This window comes from Nuphar pumila, chromosome 12, assembly GCF_984573655.1.
Source record: "Nuphar pumila chromosome 12, dmNupPumi1.hap1.1, whole genome shotgun sequence".
Classification (NCBI taxonomy): Eukaryota; Viridiplantae; Streptophyta; class Magnoliopsida; order Nymphaeales; family Nymphaeaceae; genus Nuphar; species Nuphar pumila.
In genome coordinates this window covers 40317653-40338704 of record NC_143260.1, presented here as the reverse complement: position 1 = coordinate 40338704, position 21052 = coordinate 40317653, and the positions used below count along the sequence as shown (strand labels likewise).

General features: G+C 37.1%; 1 protein-coding gene across 1 annotated transcript in view; it reads right to left on the bottom strand.

The window, feature by feature from the left end:
- The window catches only part of LOC149820808 (uncharacterized), a 74612-nt gene that overhangs the window by 34394 nt on the left and 19166 nt on the right, over positions 1–21052 (bottom strand). Inside the window, exons 5-12 of the mRNA XM_089982413.1 lie at positions 19767–19889; positions 18984–19092; positions 18454–18533; positions 18169–18250; positions 17459–17598; positions 17234–17344; positions 16977–17093; positions 16749–16838 (exon numbers count right to left, since the gene is read on the bottom strand). Of these exons, the coding sequence (XP_089838539.1) occupies positions 16749–16838; positions 16977–17093; positions 17234–17344; positions 17459–17598; positions 18169–18250; positions 18454–18533; positions 18984–19092; positions 19767–19889 (852 nt within the window). The remainder of the gene's footprint in view (positions 1–16748; positions 16839–16976; positions 17094–17233; positions 17345–17458; positions 17599–18168; positions 18251–18453; positions 18534–18983; positions 19093–19766; positions 19890–21052) is intronic.

The following is a 21052-nucleotide window of genomic DNA, read 5'->3' as shown; positions in this document are numbered from 1 at the left end:
CGAGGCTTGAAAATGCTTGGGAGAGAAAGGTTTAGAATGGTTGACAAATCTTTTTAACTTGATTTGGCGAACAAATAAGATGCCTAATGAGTGAAGGAAGAGTACTTTGGTGCCTTTATATAAGAATAAGGGTGATATACAAGATTGCACAAACTATCGTGGTATAAAACTCATGAGTCATATTATGAAACTTTGGGAGAGGGTGATTGAGTCTAGGTTGAGGAAGGTTGTCATGATATCGGAGAATCAATTTGGTTTTATGCCTGGAAGATCAACTATGGAAGCTATACATCTTCTTAGACAACTTATTGAAAGATATAGAGAGAGGAACAAAGATTTGCATATGGTTTTTATTGATTTAGAGAAGGCATACGATAGAGTACCTAGGGACGTTCTCTGGTGGACAATGATGAAGAAAGGTGTTTCTCTCAAGTACATTAGTATAATTAAAGATATGTATGAAGGAGTAGTAACCAATGTCCGCACTTATGGAGGGGTGACAACCAATTTTCCGATAACGGTTGGGTTACATCAAGGATCTGCTTTAAGCCCTTTTCTATTTGCGATAGTGATGGATGAGCTTACGAGATCAATTCAAGAAAATGTACCGTGGTGTATGTTGTTTGCTGATGATATTGTTTTGATTGATGAGTCTAGAGCTGGGGTTAATGCTAAGTTAGAATTATGGAGACTGACATTGGAAGCTAGAGGTTTTAAGTTGAGTAAGAGTAAGACTGAATATATGGAATGTCGGTTTAGTAAGCAACAAAGTAGTGATGGGAGTGTAGTGAAGCTTGGTGAGCAAGAAATACCGGTGAATGATTATTTCAGATATTTGGTATCCATCATTCAAAAGTATGGAGAAATTGATGGAGATGTAAATCATAGGATAAAGGTTGGGTGGATGAAATGGAAAAGTGCAACTGGAGTGTTGTGCGATCGTAGAATGCCATTGCGGTTGAAGGGAAAGTTTTATAGGACGACTATTAGGCCCGCTTTACTATATGGTACGGAATGTTGGGCTGCCAAGAGACATCATATTCAAAAAATGAGTGTAGCTGAGATGCGGATGCTTAGATGGATGTGTGGAAATACAATAAAAGATAAGATTCGGAACGAGGAGATACGTAAGAAGGTAGGTGTTGCACCCATTGAAAATAAGATGCGAGAGAATCATTTACGGTGGTTTGGACATATTCGGCGAAGGCCTAATGATGCTCCAGTTAGAAGAGGTCGGGGTAGGCCTAGGAAGACTTGGATGGAGATGATAGGAAAGGATATGAATGATTTGAACCTCACCGAGGACATGGCATTGGATAGAAATGATTGGAGGAAAAGGATTCATGTGGAAGACCCAAAATGAATTTCTTTTTTTTGGTTCATATCGCTGACCCCAATTGTTTTGGGATGATGGCGTAGTTGTTGTTGTTGTTGTATATAAACCACCTCACTTTGAAAAAAAATTCAATGGAAAATGACATAATGGAGGAGGATACAAAGGTAAAATCATTGGCCATCATTGTAAGGAACCGGGGCATATAAGACCGGATTGTCCTAAGTTTAAGAAAGTGCCTGCCATAAGTGAAGAACTTCAAGAATCAAAGAAAGGGGACAATTTCAATGATTTGACTATTGCCCAAGTAGCTCTTAAAGTCACTACTGCATCTGACGCCGCCATCTCCTCCTCTTCTCATCTAGGTAAGTCTTCTTGGATTTTGGATTTGGGAGTCTCTTTTCACATGACTCATAATGAGTCTTTATTATCCGATTATAATAATTCATACTTTTTTTGTGTATCAACCGCCGATGGTACTTGTTTAAAAGTTAAAAGTATAGGAAACTGAACAATATTTCAAAAAAACTTTTTGTTCCAAATATGAGGGTTATTCTAAAATTATACTTAAATCCTTTTTCAGTTTATCAAATTTTCGATTATGGGTGTAAAGTATTTTTCTCATCTAAGGCTTGTTGAGTGTAGGATCTCTAGTTAGGAAAGCTAATTGGGCAAGGCCATAGAAGAGAAGATCTTTACTATATCGATTCCTTATGTTTACCAAAAAACTCTTTTTTGTAATTATGTAAAAGACATTAATTTAGATCTTTGGCATAAAAGATTAGGACACCCAAGTATATCCAAATTATCTCACTTTCTATTTTTGAAAATTTTTTGTAAATATAAAGATTTTGTAGGTGAAGATTGTATACCTGGAAAAATGCAAATGATACCTTTTGGATCTAGAACCTCCTTGTCTAATGAAAATTTTGAATTAGTGTATTCGGATGTATGGGTCTCGCTCTCGTTATATCAAAAAGTGGTTATTCATTATGTTACATTCATAGATGATTTTAATAGGGATACTTGGATATACTTCCTTAAACTCAAATCTGAAGTCTTTTCATGTTTTAAAAATTTTCATAATCTTGTTAAAAATCAATTTGAAACAAATATTAAAGTCTTTCGCTCTTACTCAAGGAGAGAGTTTCTTTCAAAAGAATTTCAATTATATCTAAAAACTTATGGTATTATACATCAAAGATCGTGTGCTAAGACCCTCCAACAAAATGGTATTTCCGAAAGAAAGCATCGTCACATTATTGAAACTACTAGGTCCCTACTTATTTCAAAAGAAATTCCAAAAAAAATTGGGCTGAAATTGCCTTCACTGTTGTATATCTAATAAATAGAATGCATTCTCAAACGTTGGAAAACAAATCTCCTATTGAAAAACTTTTTAAAATTAATCCCAACTTAAAAAGGCTAAGGATATTTGGATGTAAATGTTTTGCGTTTCTTGAAAAATATAACAAACTCTCTCCTACAACTATAAAATGTATTTTTCTTGGATATGCCGAAAATAAAAAAGGTTATCGATATTATAATCAAACAAATGATAAACTTTATGTTTATAGAAATATTACTTTTTTTTAAAATGAAAATAGATTTGATTTTGAAAAACCTAAGGAAGAATCCGAGTATGCCTTCTTATTTGATTTGTTACCTAAATCAAATAATGAAATTGTTGATGATAATAACTTTGAAAATTTTGAGCCTATTAATGACTCAAGTGAAGAAAGAGAACCAATTCATAATCTCTTACAATATGCTAGACGAGATAACGGGGAGCATCCATGTGCTTTTGAAATATATAATCAATCAACAAATGTTGAAAAAACTAGTGTTAGAAGATCTGAACGAATACATAGGCCTCCAAATAGATTTGTCTCTTATGAATCCTTTTCTCTAAACTATACAACTTGTCTTCTAGCAATTTATTCATATCATGAACTATTTAACTACAACGAAGCTAAAAACATAAAAGAATGGGTTGAAGCTATGAAAATAGAATTAGATGCATCACACAAAGCCCATACTTGAGCAATTCAACATCTTCCCAAGGAAAAGAAGATAAATGGGTGTAGATGGGTCTTTAAAATCAAAACAAAAAGTGACGAGTCCCTAGAAAGATATAAAGCAAGTTTAGTTGCAAAAGGATATTCTCAGGAATATAGAATAGATTATGAGAAAACATTTGCCCCAGTATCACATGACCACAGTTAGGGTTCTAGTTGCAATAGCATCCATTAGAAAATGACCAATATATCAGTTAGATGTTAAGAATGCATTCTTAAATGAAAATTTAAATAAAGAAGTGTATATGAATCATCTTCCTGGTTTGACTATTGAAAATGGTATGGTTCTTTGTATTTAAAAAGCTTTATATGGGCTTAAACAAGCCCCTAACGCATGGTATGATCAGTTGGTACTATGTTGAACCTTGGATTTAAATCTTGTTACACTGACAATGCCTTTTTTGTAAGATCTATATGTGTCATGGGCTTACTTTTTCAATAAGCCATTGCGGCGAGATGATCCTTCCTTACCGCCACAAGCCTTCTTATCGCTCTGTCACGGGCATAGAATGCTTCGCAAACCCGCGACGCACCAAGCTGCCCAATCTGGCCAGCCTAATGGCCAAAGGCCGCGTACCAACACTTTTTTATATGCTGAATCATTTTCATTGGCCCTACGCACTACAGTGTGCGCAGCTGCCTAGCAGAAGTTGATCAAGCGCATTTCCAAATGTGAATTTCATCTAGTCCATGCCGCTTAGTGCATAGTTGTCCCATACTAGCTATCATTTTTGAAAAGGACAAAAACTTTCTTTAACCTTGCGTGACATGAAGCTTATTGCAACTTCATGTGCACGCTACAACAAAACCTCGCCATTGAAGGAACAAGACCTTGTGGCCTCCAGTCCGAAGACCAGTTGATGATTGAACAACATAGTGAAGAGCACCACCCAGACTCATTCGTCGGCGCCTAGGCATTCACTCACCTAGCCCCGAGTCACCATACTTGGTTGGAATCACCTAATGTGATCCCTGGGAGAATTAGCCCTAACCCACACACACCTCCGTGCGTCCAACCGCTACGCGTGAAAGATTGCAAGCAGAGAGGTCCTTAACCAACTCTCTAAGGCAACATCCACGGATCCGCTGGCACTGCTTAACCAAACAACGTTCCACGTCTATGCCGCCATACAGCGATGCACTAACGACGATACTGTTGCCTATCGCATGCCATGCTACCACTACACATCAACGATCAAGCCAACGCACACCGCGTGTTCTAAGACTCAATGCATTTTCCACTTAGTAGAGCTTCGGACTGCAACTGCCCCATTCTGAAAGATCGGTTCAGGACATTCTCCCCCACCCAAAACCATTGTCATCCTCGACAATGTCGGTGCAGGTAAGAACACAATCTTCCTTGATATGTCAGTTTTTCTTTATACTTATCTTTGGTTTGCTTCTTTTCTTCGGCCTACTCAACTTGTTCTAGTTTACATCCACCATCACCGCAACCTTTAACACGCCAAGTCTCATTCCTTAACACATCTTTGATCACTTAGACAGTGGTTTTCTTCTTTATCAATATCGAGCATTCTCTGCTCGTGAGACCCCAGTGCAGTCTCAAACACAAACGGGTCATTCTCGCCCGCACGACAAACTTGTCGTCTTTATGCTCATGGCTAGGATGCCTTCAAACTCCAACAAGGACAATTCCAAGGCCTTTGTGGTCCTCGTAGAGAAATACGACCACCAATGTGTGCTACAGGGATATCAACTCCCTTAAGCACCAACTTGTGGTTTTCCAACGGTCCAAACTATTCCTCAAGTAGAAGATGTATTCTTGTGTATCACCCCAAAGTGGTCATTCAAAGCATCTTTATGGGCACTCGTCCTCACATAGGCACCTTTGGCCCAACATTGCAACTCTCCTCCCGGAGCTAGCACGTTGTAACTCTCTCTTAGAGTCAACAAAACGTTCCCGCAGGAACCGACGAGCCACGAACAACAATTTTTTCTACACACACAGTCCATAGAGGATCTACCAACTCAAGAGACCAAAACAGTGAGAATTCTGCTCAACATGGACACTCCACTAACCCACAATCTTGAGAGAAAACCTAGAAGTTTAGTTGAGTCTCCAATACCCAAAGGTGCAAATTCATCCAGCCTATGTCACATGAGTGTGGGTGCGGGTGGGGCGCAATTTTAAAAATTTTGGACACGGGAACTCGGCTATATATATATATATATATATATATATATATATATATATATATATATATATATATATATATATATATATATATATATATATATATATATATATAATAATTTTTTTAGTTTTTTCACCTTAAAAATGAACGAATATAGACTCGGTCAACATTGACCGAGTCCAAAATGAGGACGGACTTGGCCTCAATTCGTTGACCAAGTCTGACTCGTCGTTGATCGAGTCCGGACCTTGTCCTAAGCCGCACTCGTGTCCGCACCCGTATCAGGGCGTGTAGACTCGGGTGCGACACCTCCCTAGCCGAGTCTGTGTGACTTAGCATCCAGCCAAATCCAACGTGCATTCTCTGCATGCACAAAGCAAACGTCACGCTCCAACTGTGAGCCTAACGCATAACTAATAAGAATCTTTAGCTTATCTATGTTCTCTTAGCGAACTGAATAACAACCTTACACTTCTGCTTACTATGGTCAAGATGTTCCATACCATTCTACCAACAACTTGCTTTTATGCTCGGTCAACAATACTTCAGCTGCACAAAATTAGCGTAACCAAGATAAACCATCTATGTCCTCTTCAGTGTCGCACACAATAAATAACAAGGTTGCCGTGAATCTTTAGGCTCTGATACCAATTTGTCATGGGCTTACTTTTTCAATAAGCCAGTGCAGCGCGACGGTCCTTCCTTACCGCTGCAAGCCTTCTTATCGCTCTGTCATAGGCATAGAATGCTTCGCAAAACCGCGACGTGCCAAGCTGCCCAATCTGGCCAGCCTAACGGCCAAAGGCCGCATACCAACACATTTCCATGTGCTGAATCATTTTTATTGGCCATGCATACCACCTTGTGCGCAGCTTCCTAGTGAAAGATCAAGCGCATTTCCAAATGCAAATTTCATCTAGTCCATGTCGCTTAGTGCATAGTCGTCACATACCAGATATCACTTTTGAAAGGGGCACAAACTTGCCTTAGCCTTGCGTGACATGAAGCGTATTGCAACTCCATGCGCACGCTACAACAAAACCTCGCAACTGAAAGAACAAGATCTTATGGCCCCCAGTTCGAAGACCAGTTGATGATTGAACGCCATAGCGAAGAGCACCACCCAGACTCATTCGCCGATGCCTAGGCATTTACTCGCCTAGCCCCGAGTCACCATACTCGGCTGGAATCACCTAATGTGATCCCTGAAGGAATTAGCCCTAACCTATACGCACCCCTGTGCGTCCAACCGCTACGCATGAGAAATTGCAAGCCAAGAGGTCCTTAACCAAATCTTTAAAAGCAACATCCTCGGATCTGCTGGCACTGCTTAACCAAACAATGCTCCACGTCTGTGTCACCATATAACGATACACTAACGACGATATTGTTGCTTATCGCGATTCTTACACTCGATGCATTTTTCATTCAGTAGAGTTTTCACTGCAACTGCCCAATTCTGAAAGATCTGCCCTATTCTGAAAGATCGGTCCAAGACAACAGGTACCTCACTTATTATTCTCCTTTTGTATGTTGATGATATGATCATCACTGTGAATGATCAGAAAGAAATTTAAAAAATTAAAATTATGCTTAAAAAATCTTTTGATATGAGTGAACTTGGTTTTTTGAGATATTTTTTAGGAATTGAAGTAGCATATTCACCAAGAGGGTATATTTTGTCTCAAATCAAGTTTGCAGCTAATATTGTTATGCGTTCGAGAATCAATGACACAAAATATGTCGATACTCCTGAAGTGATAAATGCAAAAATGAAAGTTGAAGACAGAGTGTTATTAGATGATCCAACTCATTATAGGCAACTTATCGAATCATTAATGTATTTGCCTATTACCAGGCCAGACATTGTGTAGGAAGTACACACTGCAAGTCAGCTTCAACATGTGCCCCACATCGGTTTACATGAGTGCAGTATTAAGAATAATTTGATACATCAAGGAAACTATATCTAAAGGGTTATTCTTATCCTCTTCATCATCTTTAAACCTTATTGCTTATGCTGATTCTGACTGGGGAGGAGATCCCAATAACCGTCACTCAACTACAAGTTTTTGTATGTTTGTAAGTGATTCACTCATTTCTTGGTGATGCAAAAAACAAAAAGTGTCTTTATCTTCCACGAAAGCTGAATACAAGGCAATGGCTACAACAACCACTGAGGTCGTGTGGATGAAATCATTACTTTCAGATATGGATGTTGATGTTTCAGAACCTTCAAAACTATGCAATGATACCAAAAGCGTCATATATATGGCCAGCAATCACATATTTCATGAGCAGACGAAACATATTAAAATGGATTATCACTATGTTCATGAAGAATATTTGAAATGAACGGTTACTTTGCCATATGCTCAGTCTGGGTTTCAGATTGCGGACTTCTTCACCAAAGCTCTTCTTCTACCAAGATTCTTGTACCTTCTTAGCAAACTTTTGGTGATTTCACTGAAAGTTTGAGGGGGTGTTAAAATACTATGTACATATTCATTGATATACATATATTTATAAATATACATATATCAGGGGTATTCTACTCATTTTATATAATGTATTTTAGTACAGCTCATTAGAGACTGAAAAGTCGTCTTTTTTTTTTATTATCTTTTTGTTTTTATAGTTAAGTCAATATGGTTGTTGGGTGGTGAGTCCAAAGACTGTTGGACTGCCTCCCTTTATATAATGTGCTGCTCTATAAATAGAGCCTCACCTTCTCTTGTAACTTCATGCTTTTCTAAAGCATTTGATGTGCCTTAATACAAATATCTTTTTCGGTATGCTCTTGTGATGATCTTGTGGATTTCATATTTTTGTATCTCTTTTATGAGATTGTTGTTGGTCCATTAGAGACCATATTTTTTATTTGTGCACTTGTGTAGATCTTTAACTCCGCCTGTGTAGTTATACACTGCCGGTCCCAAGCCCGGATAAAGGAGGAGGGTTGCGGTAGGCCTGTGACAGCCAGCATAAAAACTTTGTCATATCCTATGAAAATGAACCAATATGAGAATTTCGTTGGGGCGTTCCATACTGAGCGACGCGCTGTACTCTCTAGGCCCGGAGGCAGTGATAAATGTGCAAGGGTTGCTAGGTCGTCGCCCAGAAGCGACGCGTCACACCGGCGCCCGGGTGTGGTGTCAAATAGGCAAGGGTTCCCTTACTTTGTTGGACGGGTGGGGGTAAAGAAGTTAGTCCAAGACCATAAAATTAGGTTAGCCACTTGGAACATAGGGTCTTTAACTGGTAAGTTGGTAGAGTTAGTAGATGTTATGTGTAGGAGAAAGATTGATATTTTATGTCTTCAAGAGACCAAATGGGTAGGTGAGAAAGCTAAAGTGATAGAACCTTGGGGATATAAGATTTGGTATACAGGAATAAATAGGAATAGGAATGGAGTAGGGATTGTTATGAGTCGTCAGTTTATAGATAATGTAGTTGAGGTCCGTAGGAAGGGTGATAGAATTTTACTTATTAAATTAGTATTAGGTACGGATATTATTAATATTATTAGTGTTTATGCACCTCAAGTAGGTTTAGATGATTCCATTAAGCATCAATTTTGGGAAGATTTAGATGGAGTAGTACAAGAGACATCTTATGGAGAAAAGCTTTTCATCGGCGGTGACCTTAATGGACATGTAGGCATTAGTAGGGATGGATTTGAGAATATCCATGGAGGCTATGGTATAGGAGAAAGAAATGAAAGTGGAGAAAGGATTTTAGATTTTTGTTTGTCCTATGATATGATCTTAGCAAACACTTGCTTTAGGAAGAGGGAGTCTCACCTAGTAACATTTAAAAGTGGGGTTAATACGAGTCAGATAGATTTTTTCCTACTTAGAAAGAGAGATAGGGGTTGTTGCATTGATTGTAAGGTTATACCAGGAGAAAGTGTAGCTACACAACATAGAGTCTTAATTTTAGATCTTAGAATTAGACAATGCCGCAAAAGGGATAGACATAGGATAGATCCTAGAATTAAGTGGTGGGCACTGAAAGGAGCTAAACAAGGAATGTTTGTAGAACAGGTAGTTAAGGAAGTTGATTGGTGTCTCGAGGAGGATTCAGAATCAATGTGGAATAAGATAGCGGGTGGTATGAGAAAAGTAGCTAAGGAGGTATTGGGTGAGTCTAAAGGCGGTGCACCACTAGGTAAGGATACATCATGGTGGAACGAGGATGTCAATTTAGCTATTAAGGTTAAAAGAGAGTGTTATAGAAATCTAAGTAAGAGTCGTGATAATGAGAATTTGGAGAAGTATATGATAGCAAAGAAGGAAGCTAAAAAAGTTGTTCGAAACGCGAGGGCTAAGGTATATAAGGAGGTTTATGACAAGTTGGATACCAAAGAAGGCGAGAAGGATATTTATAGGCTTGCAAAGATGAGAGATAGGAAATCGAGGGATTTGGGTATGGTTAGATGTATCAAAGATGAAACGCAAAGGGTTTTAGTCAAAAATGAGGAGATTAAGGAGAGATGGAAAGATTATTTTGATAAGCTATTTAATGATAGTCATGCTCAAGATCTTGGAGACGTCTTCATTCCTTTTCATGAGATAAATCGTGACTTCATGCGCAAGATTCAAAAGAAAGAAATTGCAGAGGCTTTGAAGAAAATGAAATCAAGAAGGGCAGTTGGCCCAGATGGTATACCTATCGAGGCTTGGAAATGCTTGGGAGAGAAAGGTTTAGAATGGTTGACAAATCTTTTTAACTTGATTTGGCGAACAAATAAGATGCCTAATGAGTGGAGAAAGAGTACTTTGGTGCCTTTATATAAGAATAAGGGTGATATACAAGATTGCACAAACTATCGTGGTATAAAACTCATGAGTCATACTATGAAACTTTGGGAGAGGGTGATTGAGTCTAGGTTGAGGAAGGTTGTCATGATATCGGAGAATCAATTTGGTTTTATGCCTGGAAGATCAACTATGGAAGCTATACATCTTCTTAGACAACTTATTGAAAGATATAGAGAGAGGAACAAAGATTTGCATATGGTTTTTATTGATTTAGAGAAGGCATACGATAGAGTACCTAGGGGCGTTCTCTGGTGGACAATGATGAAGAAAGGTGTTTCTCTCAAGTACATTAGTATAATTAAAGATATGTATGAAGGAGTAGTAACCAATGTCCGCACTTGTGGAGGGGTGACAACCAATTTTCCGATAACGGTTGGGTTACATCAAGGATCTGCTTTAAGCCCTTTCCTATTTGCGATAGTGATGGATGAGCTTACGAGATCAATTCAAGAAAATGTACCGTGGTGTATGTTGTTTGCTGATGATATTGTTTTGATTGATGAGTCTAGAGCTGGGGTTAATGCTAAGTTAGAATTATGGAGACAGACATTGGAAGCTAGAGGTTTTAAGTTGAGTAAGAGTAAGACTGAATATATGGAATGTCGGTTTAGTAAGCAACGAAGTAGTGATGGGAGTGTAGTGAAGCTTGGTGAGCAAGATATACCGGTGAATGATTATTTCAAATATTTGGGATCCATCATTCAAAAGTATGGAGAAATTGATGGAGATGTAAATCATAGGATAAAGGTTGGGTGGATGAAATGGAAAAGTGCTACTGGAGTGCTGTGCGATCGTAGAATGCCATTGCGGTTGAAGGGAAAGTTTTATAGGACGACTATTAGACCCGCTTTACTATATGGTACGAAATGTTGGGCTGCCAAGAGACATCATATTCAAAAAATGAGTGTAGCTGAGATGCGGATGCTTAGATGGATGTGTGGAAATACAATAAAAGATAAGATTCGGAACGAAGAGATACGTAAGAAGGTAGGTGTTGCACCCATTGAAAATAAGATGCGTGAGAATCGTTTACGGTGGTTTGGACATATTCGGCGAAGGCCTAATGATGCTCCAGTTAGAAGGTTGGAGAAATGGGAAAATTTATTAGTTAAAAGAGGTTGGGGTAGGCCTAGGAAGACTTGGATGGAGATGATAGGAAAGGATATGAATGCTTTGAACCTCACCGAGGACATGGCGTTGGATAGAAATGATTGGAGGAAAAGGATTCATGTGGAGGACCCAAAATGAATTTCTTTTTTGGTTCATATCGCTGACCCCAATTGTTTTGGGATGAAGGCGCAGTGTTGTTGTTGTTGTTGTTGTTGTTGTACTTGTGTAGCTCTTTGTTGGCATTGTATTTGTGCACTCTTGTTTCATTAGATTCACACTGAGATTTATAGATTCAGATCTGATTCTGATCTGAAAGAAAACAACTCTGAAATAAAGGCTGATGTAACGAATTAGGTAGAGGAAAAGAAAAAGAATATGATTAACGATTAAATCAACTTGAAATAAATGAAGGAAACGGTGAAGATTTAGAGACGTCAAATCAAATCTGATTGAATCAAATCAGATTTGAGGTAACTAGCGTGACCAGATCTGATTTAGAAAAGGGGCAAGAAAAATGATGAGATCTAATATGATTAGATCGATTTTGAAAAAGGGAGAGATAAGGAGACCTGATCCAATGTGACCAGATTTGGAATTAAAAGAAAAGAAGAAGAAAATCACAAATTGATGGTTGTGCCTTGACCCGCCCTGATACCATGTGAAGACTGTTGTTTCCCTCGGTTTGTGTGCCCTGCTGCACAAAGAAAATAGAGAAGAAAGAAAAGACTAGGAGATGAACTCAAGCCCTGCCCTAGCAGGGACGCCTCTCTTGAATATATATTAAGTGAGAAAAATACATGACAAAATACAATAACACCCTTTTGGTATGAACTGAATTACAATACAGAGAAATACCCATAATACCCTCACGTGTATTTCTTACAGGCAAGATTTTTTATGAATGATTCCTTATTGATCAAGAAAAATTTTAAAATCATTTGATAAAAATTCTCCTCTGGAATCAGATCTAAATATTTAAATGGATGTTTTGAATTGATTTTTGACATAAGTATGAAACTTTTGAAAACACTAAAATACTTTGAATTTGAGTCTAAGAAAATAAATCCATGTGTGCCTGCTATAATCATCCACAAATATTACATAATAAGAAACTCATCCTTTAGACATAACCGGTGTCGGTCCCAATACATCCAAATGTATTAACTCAAATGGTTTTTTAAACACAAATTGGCTAGTTCCAAAAGGTAGAGATTTCATTTTTCCAAGAATGCAATCTTCACAAATCAAATCTTTTCATTACAACTTTCAAGAAAAAGAAATAAATACATTTTTGACATACTTGGATGTCCTAATCTCCTATGTCAATTTTCAATATCTTTCTTTTTGACAAAATTATAAAAAACTTGATTGGATAGTTCCAAATTGTCCATGTAGTAGAGGTCTCTTCTTCTATGGCCTCGCCCAATCGGCTTCTTGGATTGGAAATCATGTACCAAGCAATCATTAGATGAAAATGTGACCTTACATTTATGGTCGGTAATTGGAGAAACGGATAAGAGATTTAAGTTAAGTTTGGGTACTACTCTAATGTTTGGGACATAAAAATTTTGATTAATTTTAGAAGAGTTTCTGAAAGTACCAAAACTTTTTATTTTCAAAGATGTAAGAGAAGTTGATTACACTTGTAATAAGTTTTTGAATGATGAAGTTGTTATTAATGACTGTGATGATGAAAGAATAGAATCATCATTAAGCAATGATGATGTAGTTAAAAAATATACTAAAGATATATGTGTTTATACTCGGTGTGAGAAAAGTAATCCTCAAAGTGCTTTAGAAAAATACTCTTCTCCCAAAGAAGTAACCTTGGTTGGGGATCAAGAGATTTTACATGATCCTCCTATAGAGGAAACCTCACTTAGAAGCTATGTAGTCAAAAGTGCCGACTAGGCGTCTAGCCTGGGCTAAACAAATGGACCTTTTTTTCTAGGCGCCCTAGTAGGTGCTTAACTTTCCCTCACCTAAGCATGAGGGAAAGAAAGTAAATTTGTTATTTTAATGTGAAAAGACAAGACGGTGAGGGGAGCGTTATAAAAACCTTTTCCCCTCTCTCTTACTCTCTTTTTCCCTCTGCTCTCTCGCTCACTCTCGTTGCTCACAGCCGCAAACTCACAGATCGATTGTCACCCTCATCGCACTGTCATTGCCCTCAGCCTCCAGGTATGCTCCCCACCCCCCACCATCTCTTCTTCTCCTCTCTTTGTCGCTCTCCTCATTCCTCTGCATCTTCTTCTTCTTTGCCTCTCTTTCTCTCTCTTGTCTTCTACTTCTTCTTCCTTTCCTCTCCTCCTCCTCTTTCTTCTTCTTTTCCTCCCTTGTCTTCTTCTTCCTTGTTCTTCTTTTCCTCCTCACCTTCTTCTTTTTCATTTCTTCCTCCTCTTCTTTTCCTCCCATCTCCCCCTCCCCTATCTTCTTCTATCTTTTTCAGCTGACTGGGAGTCTGTTTTTTTCTATATTTTTCTTCTAATTTTATGGCGTGTGATGATTTCTTATTAAGCGTAGTTTTTTTTCTCCTGGCATATGATTTTTTTTTCTTATTTTATGATTCTACCAAAGCATGTTATATATATATATATATATATATATATATATATATATATATATATATATATATATATATATATATATTATGATTTTATGAAGCATTAGTTGCTTTTATGTTGGATACAAGTTTGTTGGTAGTTTTAGCACTTTATTTTAAGAATTTGGATTATTTTTAAATTATTTAACATTTATTGATAGTTGTTTGCTTTACTTATTCAATTGTTTTTTAATATCTGGGCAGGTTTTGTAACGTTCCGTGTTTGACATATTTTTTTTGTCTATTGCTTATTGTTGATTAATTTTATGTTGCATACATGTTTGTTACTAATTTTGTTACCAATCAGATCTATGAGTCACATCTTGCATGCAGATTTTTATACTAAAACTCTTCTTGCACCCTGTTTATTGTTTCTTCTCAACAAACTTTCAGTGATCTCACCGTAAGTTTGAGGGGGAGTGTTAAAATAGGCTCACACACACACACACACACACACACACACACACACATATATATATATATATATATATATATATATATATATATATATATATATATATATATATTTCTTGATATAATTTATATTTTCTCTTAAGGGTATTTTGGTCTTTTCAACTTTATAATAGGTATTGTTCATTAAGAACAGTTTTTTGTTTTTATTATTTTTTTTTTATCTTTTGTTAAAAGACCATAGAGTCGTTGGAAGAATCCCAACAATCACATTTATGATCGTTGGGAGCTCCTAAATAACCATCACTTGTATAAATAGGGGTTGGTTGCCTCATTTTGTTCTCAAAGCTTTTACTAAGCATTTTATCAATAAAAGTTTTATTTTTTATATTTTGTTCCCTTGTATTAGCCCTTGTAGGCTTCTTGTATTGCCTTCATTGTGCACATAGTGATTGTGCTATTGTATGCCCTTAGTGGCTCGTCTTTTTGTCTTCCGCTTGTTTCATTACAAAACATCAATTTTGGTTCAAAAGATGCTTCTGGACTTATTGGAACAGAACTTTTAAGGGGTTACTGACATCAGTAGGAGGGTGATGATGTTAGAAAGTTACAAGTCAAGGCTGTAATCAGACTCCTTGGTGGGGGTTGGGGGAGGGTGGGAAGCAGAGAGGAGTATAAAGAAGAAAGAAAAGAGATGGAAAAAGAATAAAGGAAAGATAGGGAAGAAAGGAAAAAAGAATAAAGAGAAAACTAAATGTGAATCTGAATGGGAGTTACCTCACGTTTGCAGGACCATTTTTCAGATCTAAGACCATGTTAGACTCACACATGATATTTTAGAGAGGAACAAAGGAGAAGAAGAAAAGAAGAGGAAGATGAAGAGGCAACAAGAAAGAGTGAATCTCAGGCCCCTTATTTTCATTAAAAAACTACTTATATATGGGACATCAAGGGGGGTACAAGTGAATGACAAAAATACCCCTGACATCATGGAGTATTAAAAGAAAGTCATTCCAATGGAAGCATAATATAAATAACAAATGCTAAACATATCTGAAACATGGTAACAAAGTAATCTCTGATGCTAAGTCTAACAATCTTCATATCCAGATACAAATGAACTGAAATCTTTGGCCCACAATAAACCAAACTCTTCTATTGTTTCAAATTAAAGGATAATTCATATCCCCATTGATGGATTTTCAAAAGAAGTTCAATCTATGAGACAGCTATAAATGTTTCAAAGGAAAAAATCAGAATCATGCTTTGCAGCATACGAAGCAGCTAGTAGCTGGTAAAATCTTGCAAAATTCGGAAGTAGACTTTAAAACAATGCATGCAAAAGAAATATCTTTCTAACTATAGCAGTCATGAATTACATGCAATTCTAATAACAGCCAAGAAAGCATGATATTTATGCCACACAGAATAACCTAAGCAGCAGGAACACTCACACGGACACTTAGCACGCGTATCCTGTGTCGATATGACACAACACCCGGACATGATACGACATTTCATGTATATAATCAAACCAGTTTCACATGCAGTCAACATTGTGTCATTAACTTTATCTATTTATTTTATGATCTTATTCACTATTATGTATTCTTTGAGTTCTTTTTCTTTTAAAATGTGCCTCCAAATACATTACATTTCAATTCCAACTTAGTTTCATCATTTGATGTTCCTAATTATAGTGATTTAGAACTGTTGTTTTATACACACATACATACATCTATGTGTGTGTATGGCTATGTACTTGTATCCTAATTTTTTAAAATTATTGTACTGTACTAAGCGTATCTGCATCGTATTGCGCTTGCGCATCCGTATCCATATGACATAGCTACAAACAATACTAAAAGTTGCAAGGAAACCCCTTAGGCTTCTGGAGACCCCTATTGGACAAAATCTATAAAATAAGTTTTCATTATAACTGGACAACACTATATCTCTAGGCTGACAAAAGCACCAATAAGCCTAGATGATACTAGTTGAGAATAACCAAGATATAAAAAGATCCAAGCAATGAATTTGAACAAAAAATGGTGAGTCCACAAAATAAGCCAATACATTCATAATTCATAGACAGATTGATGAAGTGTCATCAGAATGAATCGCTGCCCATCACAATCAGTAGCTGAGATCATTGCATTACTACACATTTACAAGGCTATATTGCTCAGTAATATCAAATTTTTTACTGTACCCAGCAAGACAAAATTTACTCACTTTTGGTGCCAAAACTAACATAGATTTAAGTGTCAATTCCCGAAGGAAGGCAGATGTATCAGAAAAGCCAGAAGCAACATGAGGATAAACCTGAAACAACAGGCAACAGTAAGACAATTTTAACATTTAGAAGATACAAAAGGATTCATAGTTTCATAAAGATACATATCATGATTGCATGTTACATATGCCAAATTAAAATAAAGAAAAAAAAATAGAATCTCTTACTTGCTCATCCACAACTTGAGCTGTCAAAGATGCACCGAACTGATCAATGTGCTGCAGAAGACTAACTCGGACAGCTCGATCAGTTGAAGCAAACAATTTGACAACTGTTGGCAGGACCTACAGGAATGAGAAACAGCAGATAAGAAACCTGAAACCTAATTAATGAAATAATAAAGAAATATTCAGATCTTGCAGATTCAGCTCAATACTAAGCCTGTCTGTATTTAAAAAAATGAAGAAGGTAAAACTATTATAACCTTGAGATTAAATTCATCATTGGAAAGCCAAGAACACATTTTCAAGAGAGAAGTCAAAGCAGGAGCAGGAGCAGATCCAAATTCCAATGCAGAAGCTAATAAAGGAAGTAACTGCAAAGACAAGATTCAGGGACCACTGACAATATAATGCAAAGTATAAATGAATGGAAAGCTCAACAAGATGGTAACAAGTAGCAGGCAACTCGATCATAAACAGAAACATACCTTCTTTAACACAATTTGGCGGGGAAGTTGTTCAGCCAAGTTTGGGAGTTTCCGGAAAAAAGAGTCCTTTTCAACGCTGTCTTTCAAATTCAGAACTTCCATGAATTGGATGGTCTCTACCAACTTATTCTCGAAATATTCTATCAAATAAGAGGAAATTATAATCTAACAATCAAAAAGTCAACTAAACAACAATAATGCATTCAAGAAAAAGAAACTCCAAAGATAGAACATTAGAAAAAAAGATACGCAATTGTAATAACCACAAAAAGTCCCTACAAAGAGAAGGAAAAACATTTTCCAACAACCATGACATGGCTTCCCATACAAATGCTACAACAATATTGGCAAACATTGGAAAGGCTATCCTTAACATTTACAAGATAAAAATGTGTCCTAAGTTCCTAACACTATTATGATGGTCAGTGTCCATGCCCAAAAAAGATCTGTTAGTAAAGTTCTCCAAAAAATTGCCTCACAGAAATCCCCCATGCATAATAGAAGCAATTTTTTTGGTAAATGTATCATAATGAATATAGAACACATCACATTGTTTATTCATCAAATGTTCATTATAAATGTACATCATTGGATCCAAAGAAAGTAAATCTGATCCATAACAAATAATAATTAGAACACACTATATGCACAAGAATTAAATGAAAGCCAACCCAATCATAATTGGAAGGCATGGAATGACATTAACTCACCACTGTTATCAATAAGCTTTGAAGGATTTAATCTCCGTGATGGTGTGGAGCCCAAAAGTCTCTGATAATCTGGAAGCAAAGACTGTAAGGCGAGCGAATCAATAAATCCAGGGCATCATTCAAAGAGATTAACAAATGACTAGCATTAATGTAATAATGTTGATAATAACTAATTTGACACAGCATACATGAATAAATCGTTATTGAATGCAATCATTCATTATGTTGCCACTGAAATTTATATAGAAAGCCAAAGATTATCTATGTGAATACTGTCAGACTAACCTTTGGCAAGGAAGAAGTGTTACGCAGATCTTCAGTTTTAGATAATTTTGTACCAGAGAATAGTTCATAGATAAGACAACCTGATAGAAAACAATTAACAGACTCATTCAATATTGGCATTGACCATGCAACAAGCATCGAAAAAAGACCAAGAATGACTAAACCAACAACATCATTTTCATCATCTTCACAATAAAATTTCACTTAGATACTTCTTCTTTTTTTAACTTCTGTAAAGTATATACACTACTAGCCATTTTGCCTGAAAACATCTTATAGATGACATTTTGCCTGCAGTAACTAAGCCTTATTCTTGAAGGTACTCTCCACAGTTTGGTAAATGATACTTTGCATAGATAAACGAGCAGAATATAAGAAACTTTCAACATCAAGAAATAGCCACATAGGAAACAACCTCTACTCAGAGCACTGCACCCTTGTCCTAAAGTAACCACCAAACCAAAACTCCAAACAGAGAAATAGAGGAGCAGATGCAAGTGACCATAGGCATATCAAATAAGAAGACTCACCCAAGCCCCACGAGTCGATTGCCCATGGTGGAGATTTTCTGATTGCCATCCAGTCAGACTTAACCAATTCCATTGGTTTGTACTGTGAACCAACCAGCCATTCATATTGCTGCAGGAAGAAAACTTCAAAAAGAAGCTCAACATCTTTAACATAAAAGGTCAATTCAAAATGCAGCAAAAAGAACCAAGCAAAGATAAGAAATGTGCATATATAAGCTTCTATCACATAACACACACACACACACAACAGTCACATGCACGTGCACACAGGCACACATACACGCACACGCAAACGGAACACGTGCATGCACACGCCACACCCACATGTGCACAACACACACACAAACACACCACACACCACACACACACACACACACACACACAGGAATTATTAACTTCCAGGAACATTTGTGGATGTTAACAAGATCACCACAAATTTATGTGTTTAATGAATTTAAAGATGACATGGTGGTCCGGCACCACTATGGGCATTATAACATTAAAAAGCATTGTGCACTTCAAAGGCACTGCTAGTAAATGTCTAAATTTCTCTCTATATGATAAACAGAATGCCTATGGTGGTGATGGACATTTTCCCAGGCTCCAAGAACTGGAGAATAAATACCACTTATGAAGTCTCCCAAAGATCTGGTGCGTTGCACCCACATTTAAGAAAAATATAAATAAGATAAACAATTAAAGAGAAACAGCCAAAAAGTCAAACGGTTGAGAACCAGAGATGGCCAAAAGGAGATCACTCAGAGAAGATAGACAAGCATTTACCAACATTGGACCCGTAGAAGATTCATTATTTCCATCAAATTCAGACAATACATCAAATGCGTGAAGCTTCCAGTCTAGTGTTGGTGTCACCACTACACTAGTCAAACACACATTACCGTGAACCTACAACCAAAGTAAAAGAAATTAAGAAATCTTGACAAACTTTAATCACTGAAAAGCCACACATACATGAAATTGAGGGTTATGATAAAAAGTGAAAAAAAAAGAAACAACATCCAACGAATTCAAACCAATCAAAATGTTTCATTTCTCACTTTCATTTGAGATTCTACAACAAAGTAGAGGAAATCCAATTTAACCCCATAAAATGAATAAATATAACACAACAATTTTCCTCCAGTTTGTTCAGTTTCACACGTTTGCTCCTGAACTTGAAGCATAATTGCAAGAATAAATCTGAACCCAAGAACCATCAGCCAAGATGAAGCAAGATTGAGGTCCAACACCTAATGTGAAAATCAAGTCGTCAAAGCCTTTCTGATATAGACATGCCAGCACTTGGCAAAAATATCATTGCTGATTTGGTGCCTTTTCACAAAGAAGCAGTGAAGGAGTAGACGACAATCTTCTCATTGCGAACAAGCAAGATTGCAGTAGAAGCTAGGGGGATCTGACATTATCTAAAGATGAAAACAGATGCCTCTATATGTGCTCTGTTTTGTGCTGTGCAAAGCACATGCTGCTAACATAAAGCACTTTCGATGGTGGAACTTTCTCATTTCGTAGACATGAGTGTATAGGAAGCTAGTAGGGTGGCATTAGCCAATGCTGGAAACCAACAAAGGCGTGCAGTTTCACACAATTACCCTTGATAACAGTAGATGGCTAAAGTTTACACCCAGGTGACCCAGCCATTCTAGTGTGGTGTTGGCTAAGAACCAGCAGGGTGGCTCTGGCCAATCCAACACCAAATAATGATGGAAAACACTGGAATGTCTTATGTTGGTGATATTGCAGTATATATACTGGCACATACACACCAGAAAGCATATAAAATGTATAGGTATACACAAGTAACGAGGGTTCAAGCTGTTATTGTTCCTGAAACTTGCAATAAAATGTTATGGTTCATATCTGACCTTTGACCTAGAAGATGTTGGAACCTGATCGCCTTAAGGGATCGGTTTTATCCAGCTGTTACGCAGCTAAGGGCCCTCCTCAAGAGAGGCCGCTCACTGTCTTGGACACAAGCCAAGGCCTTAACCGGTAAGGTAGTTGGATGGCTGGCTGATTGCTCACACTAGATATAGGATAACAGGGAGATG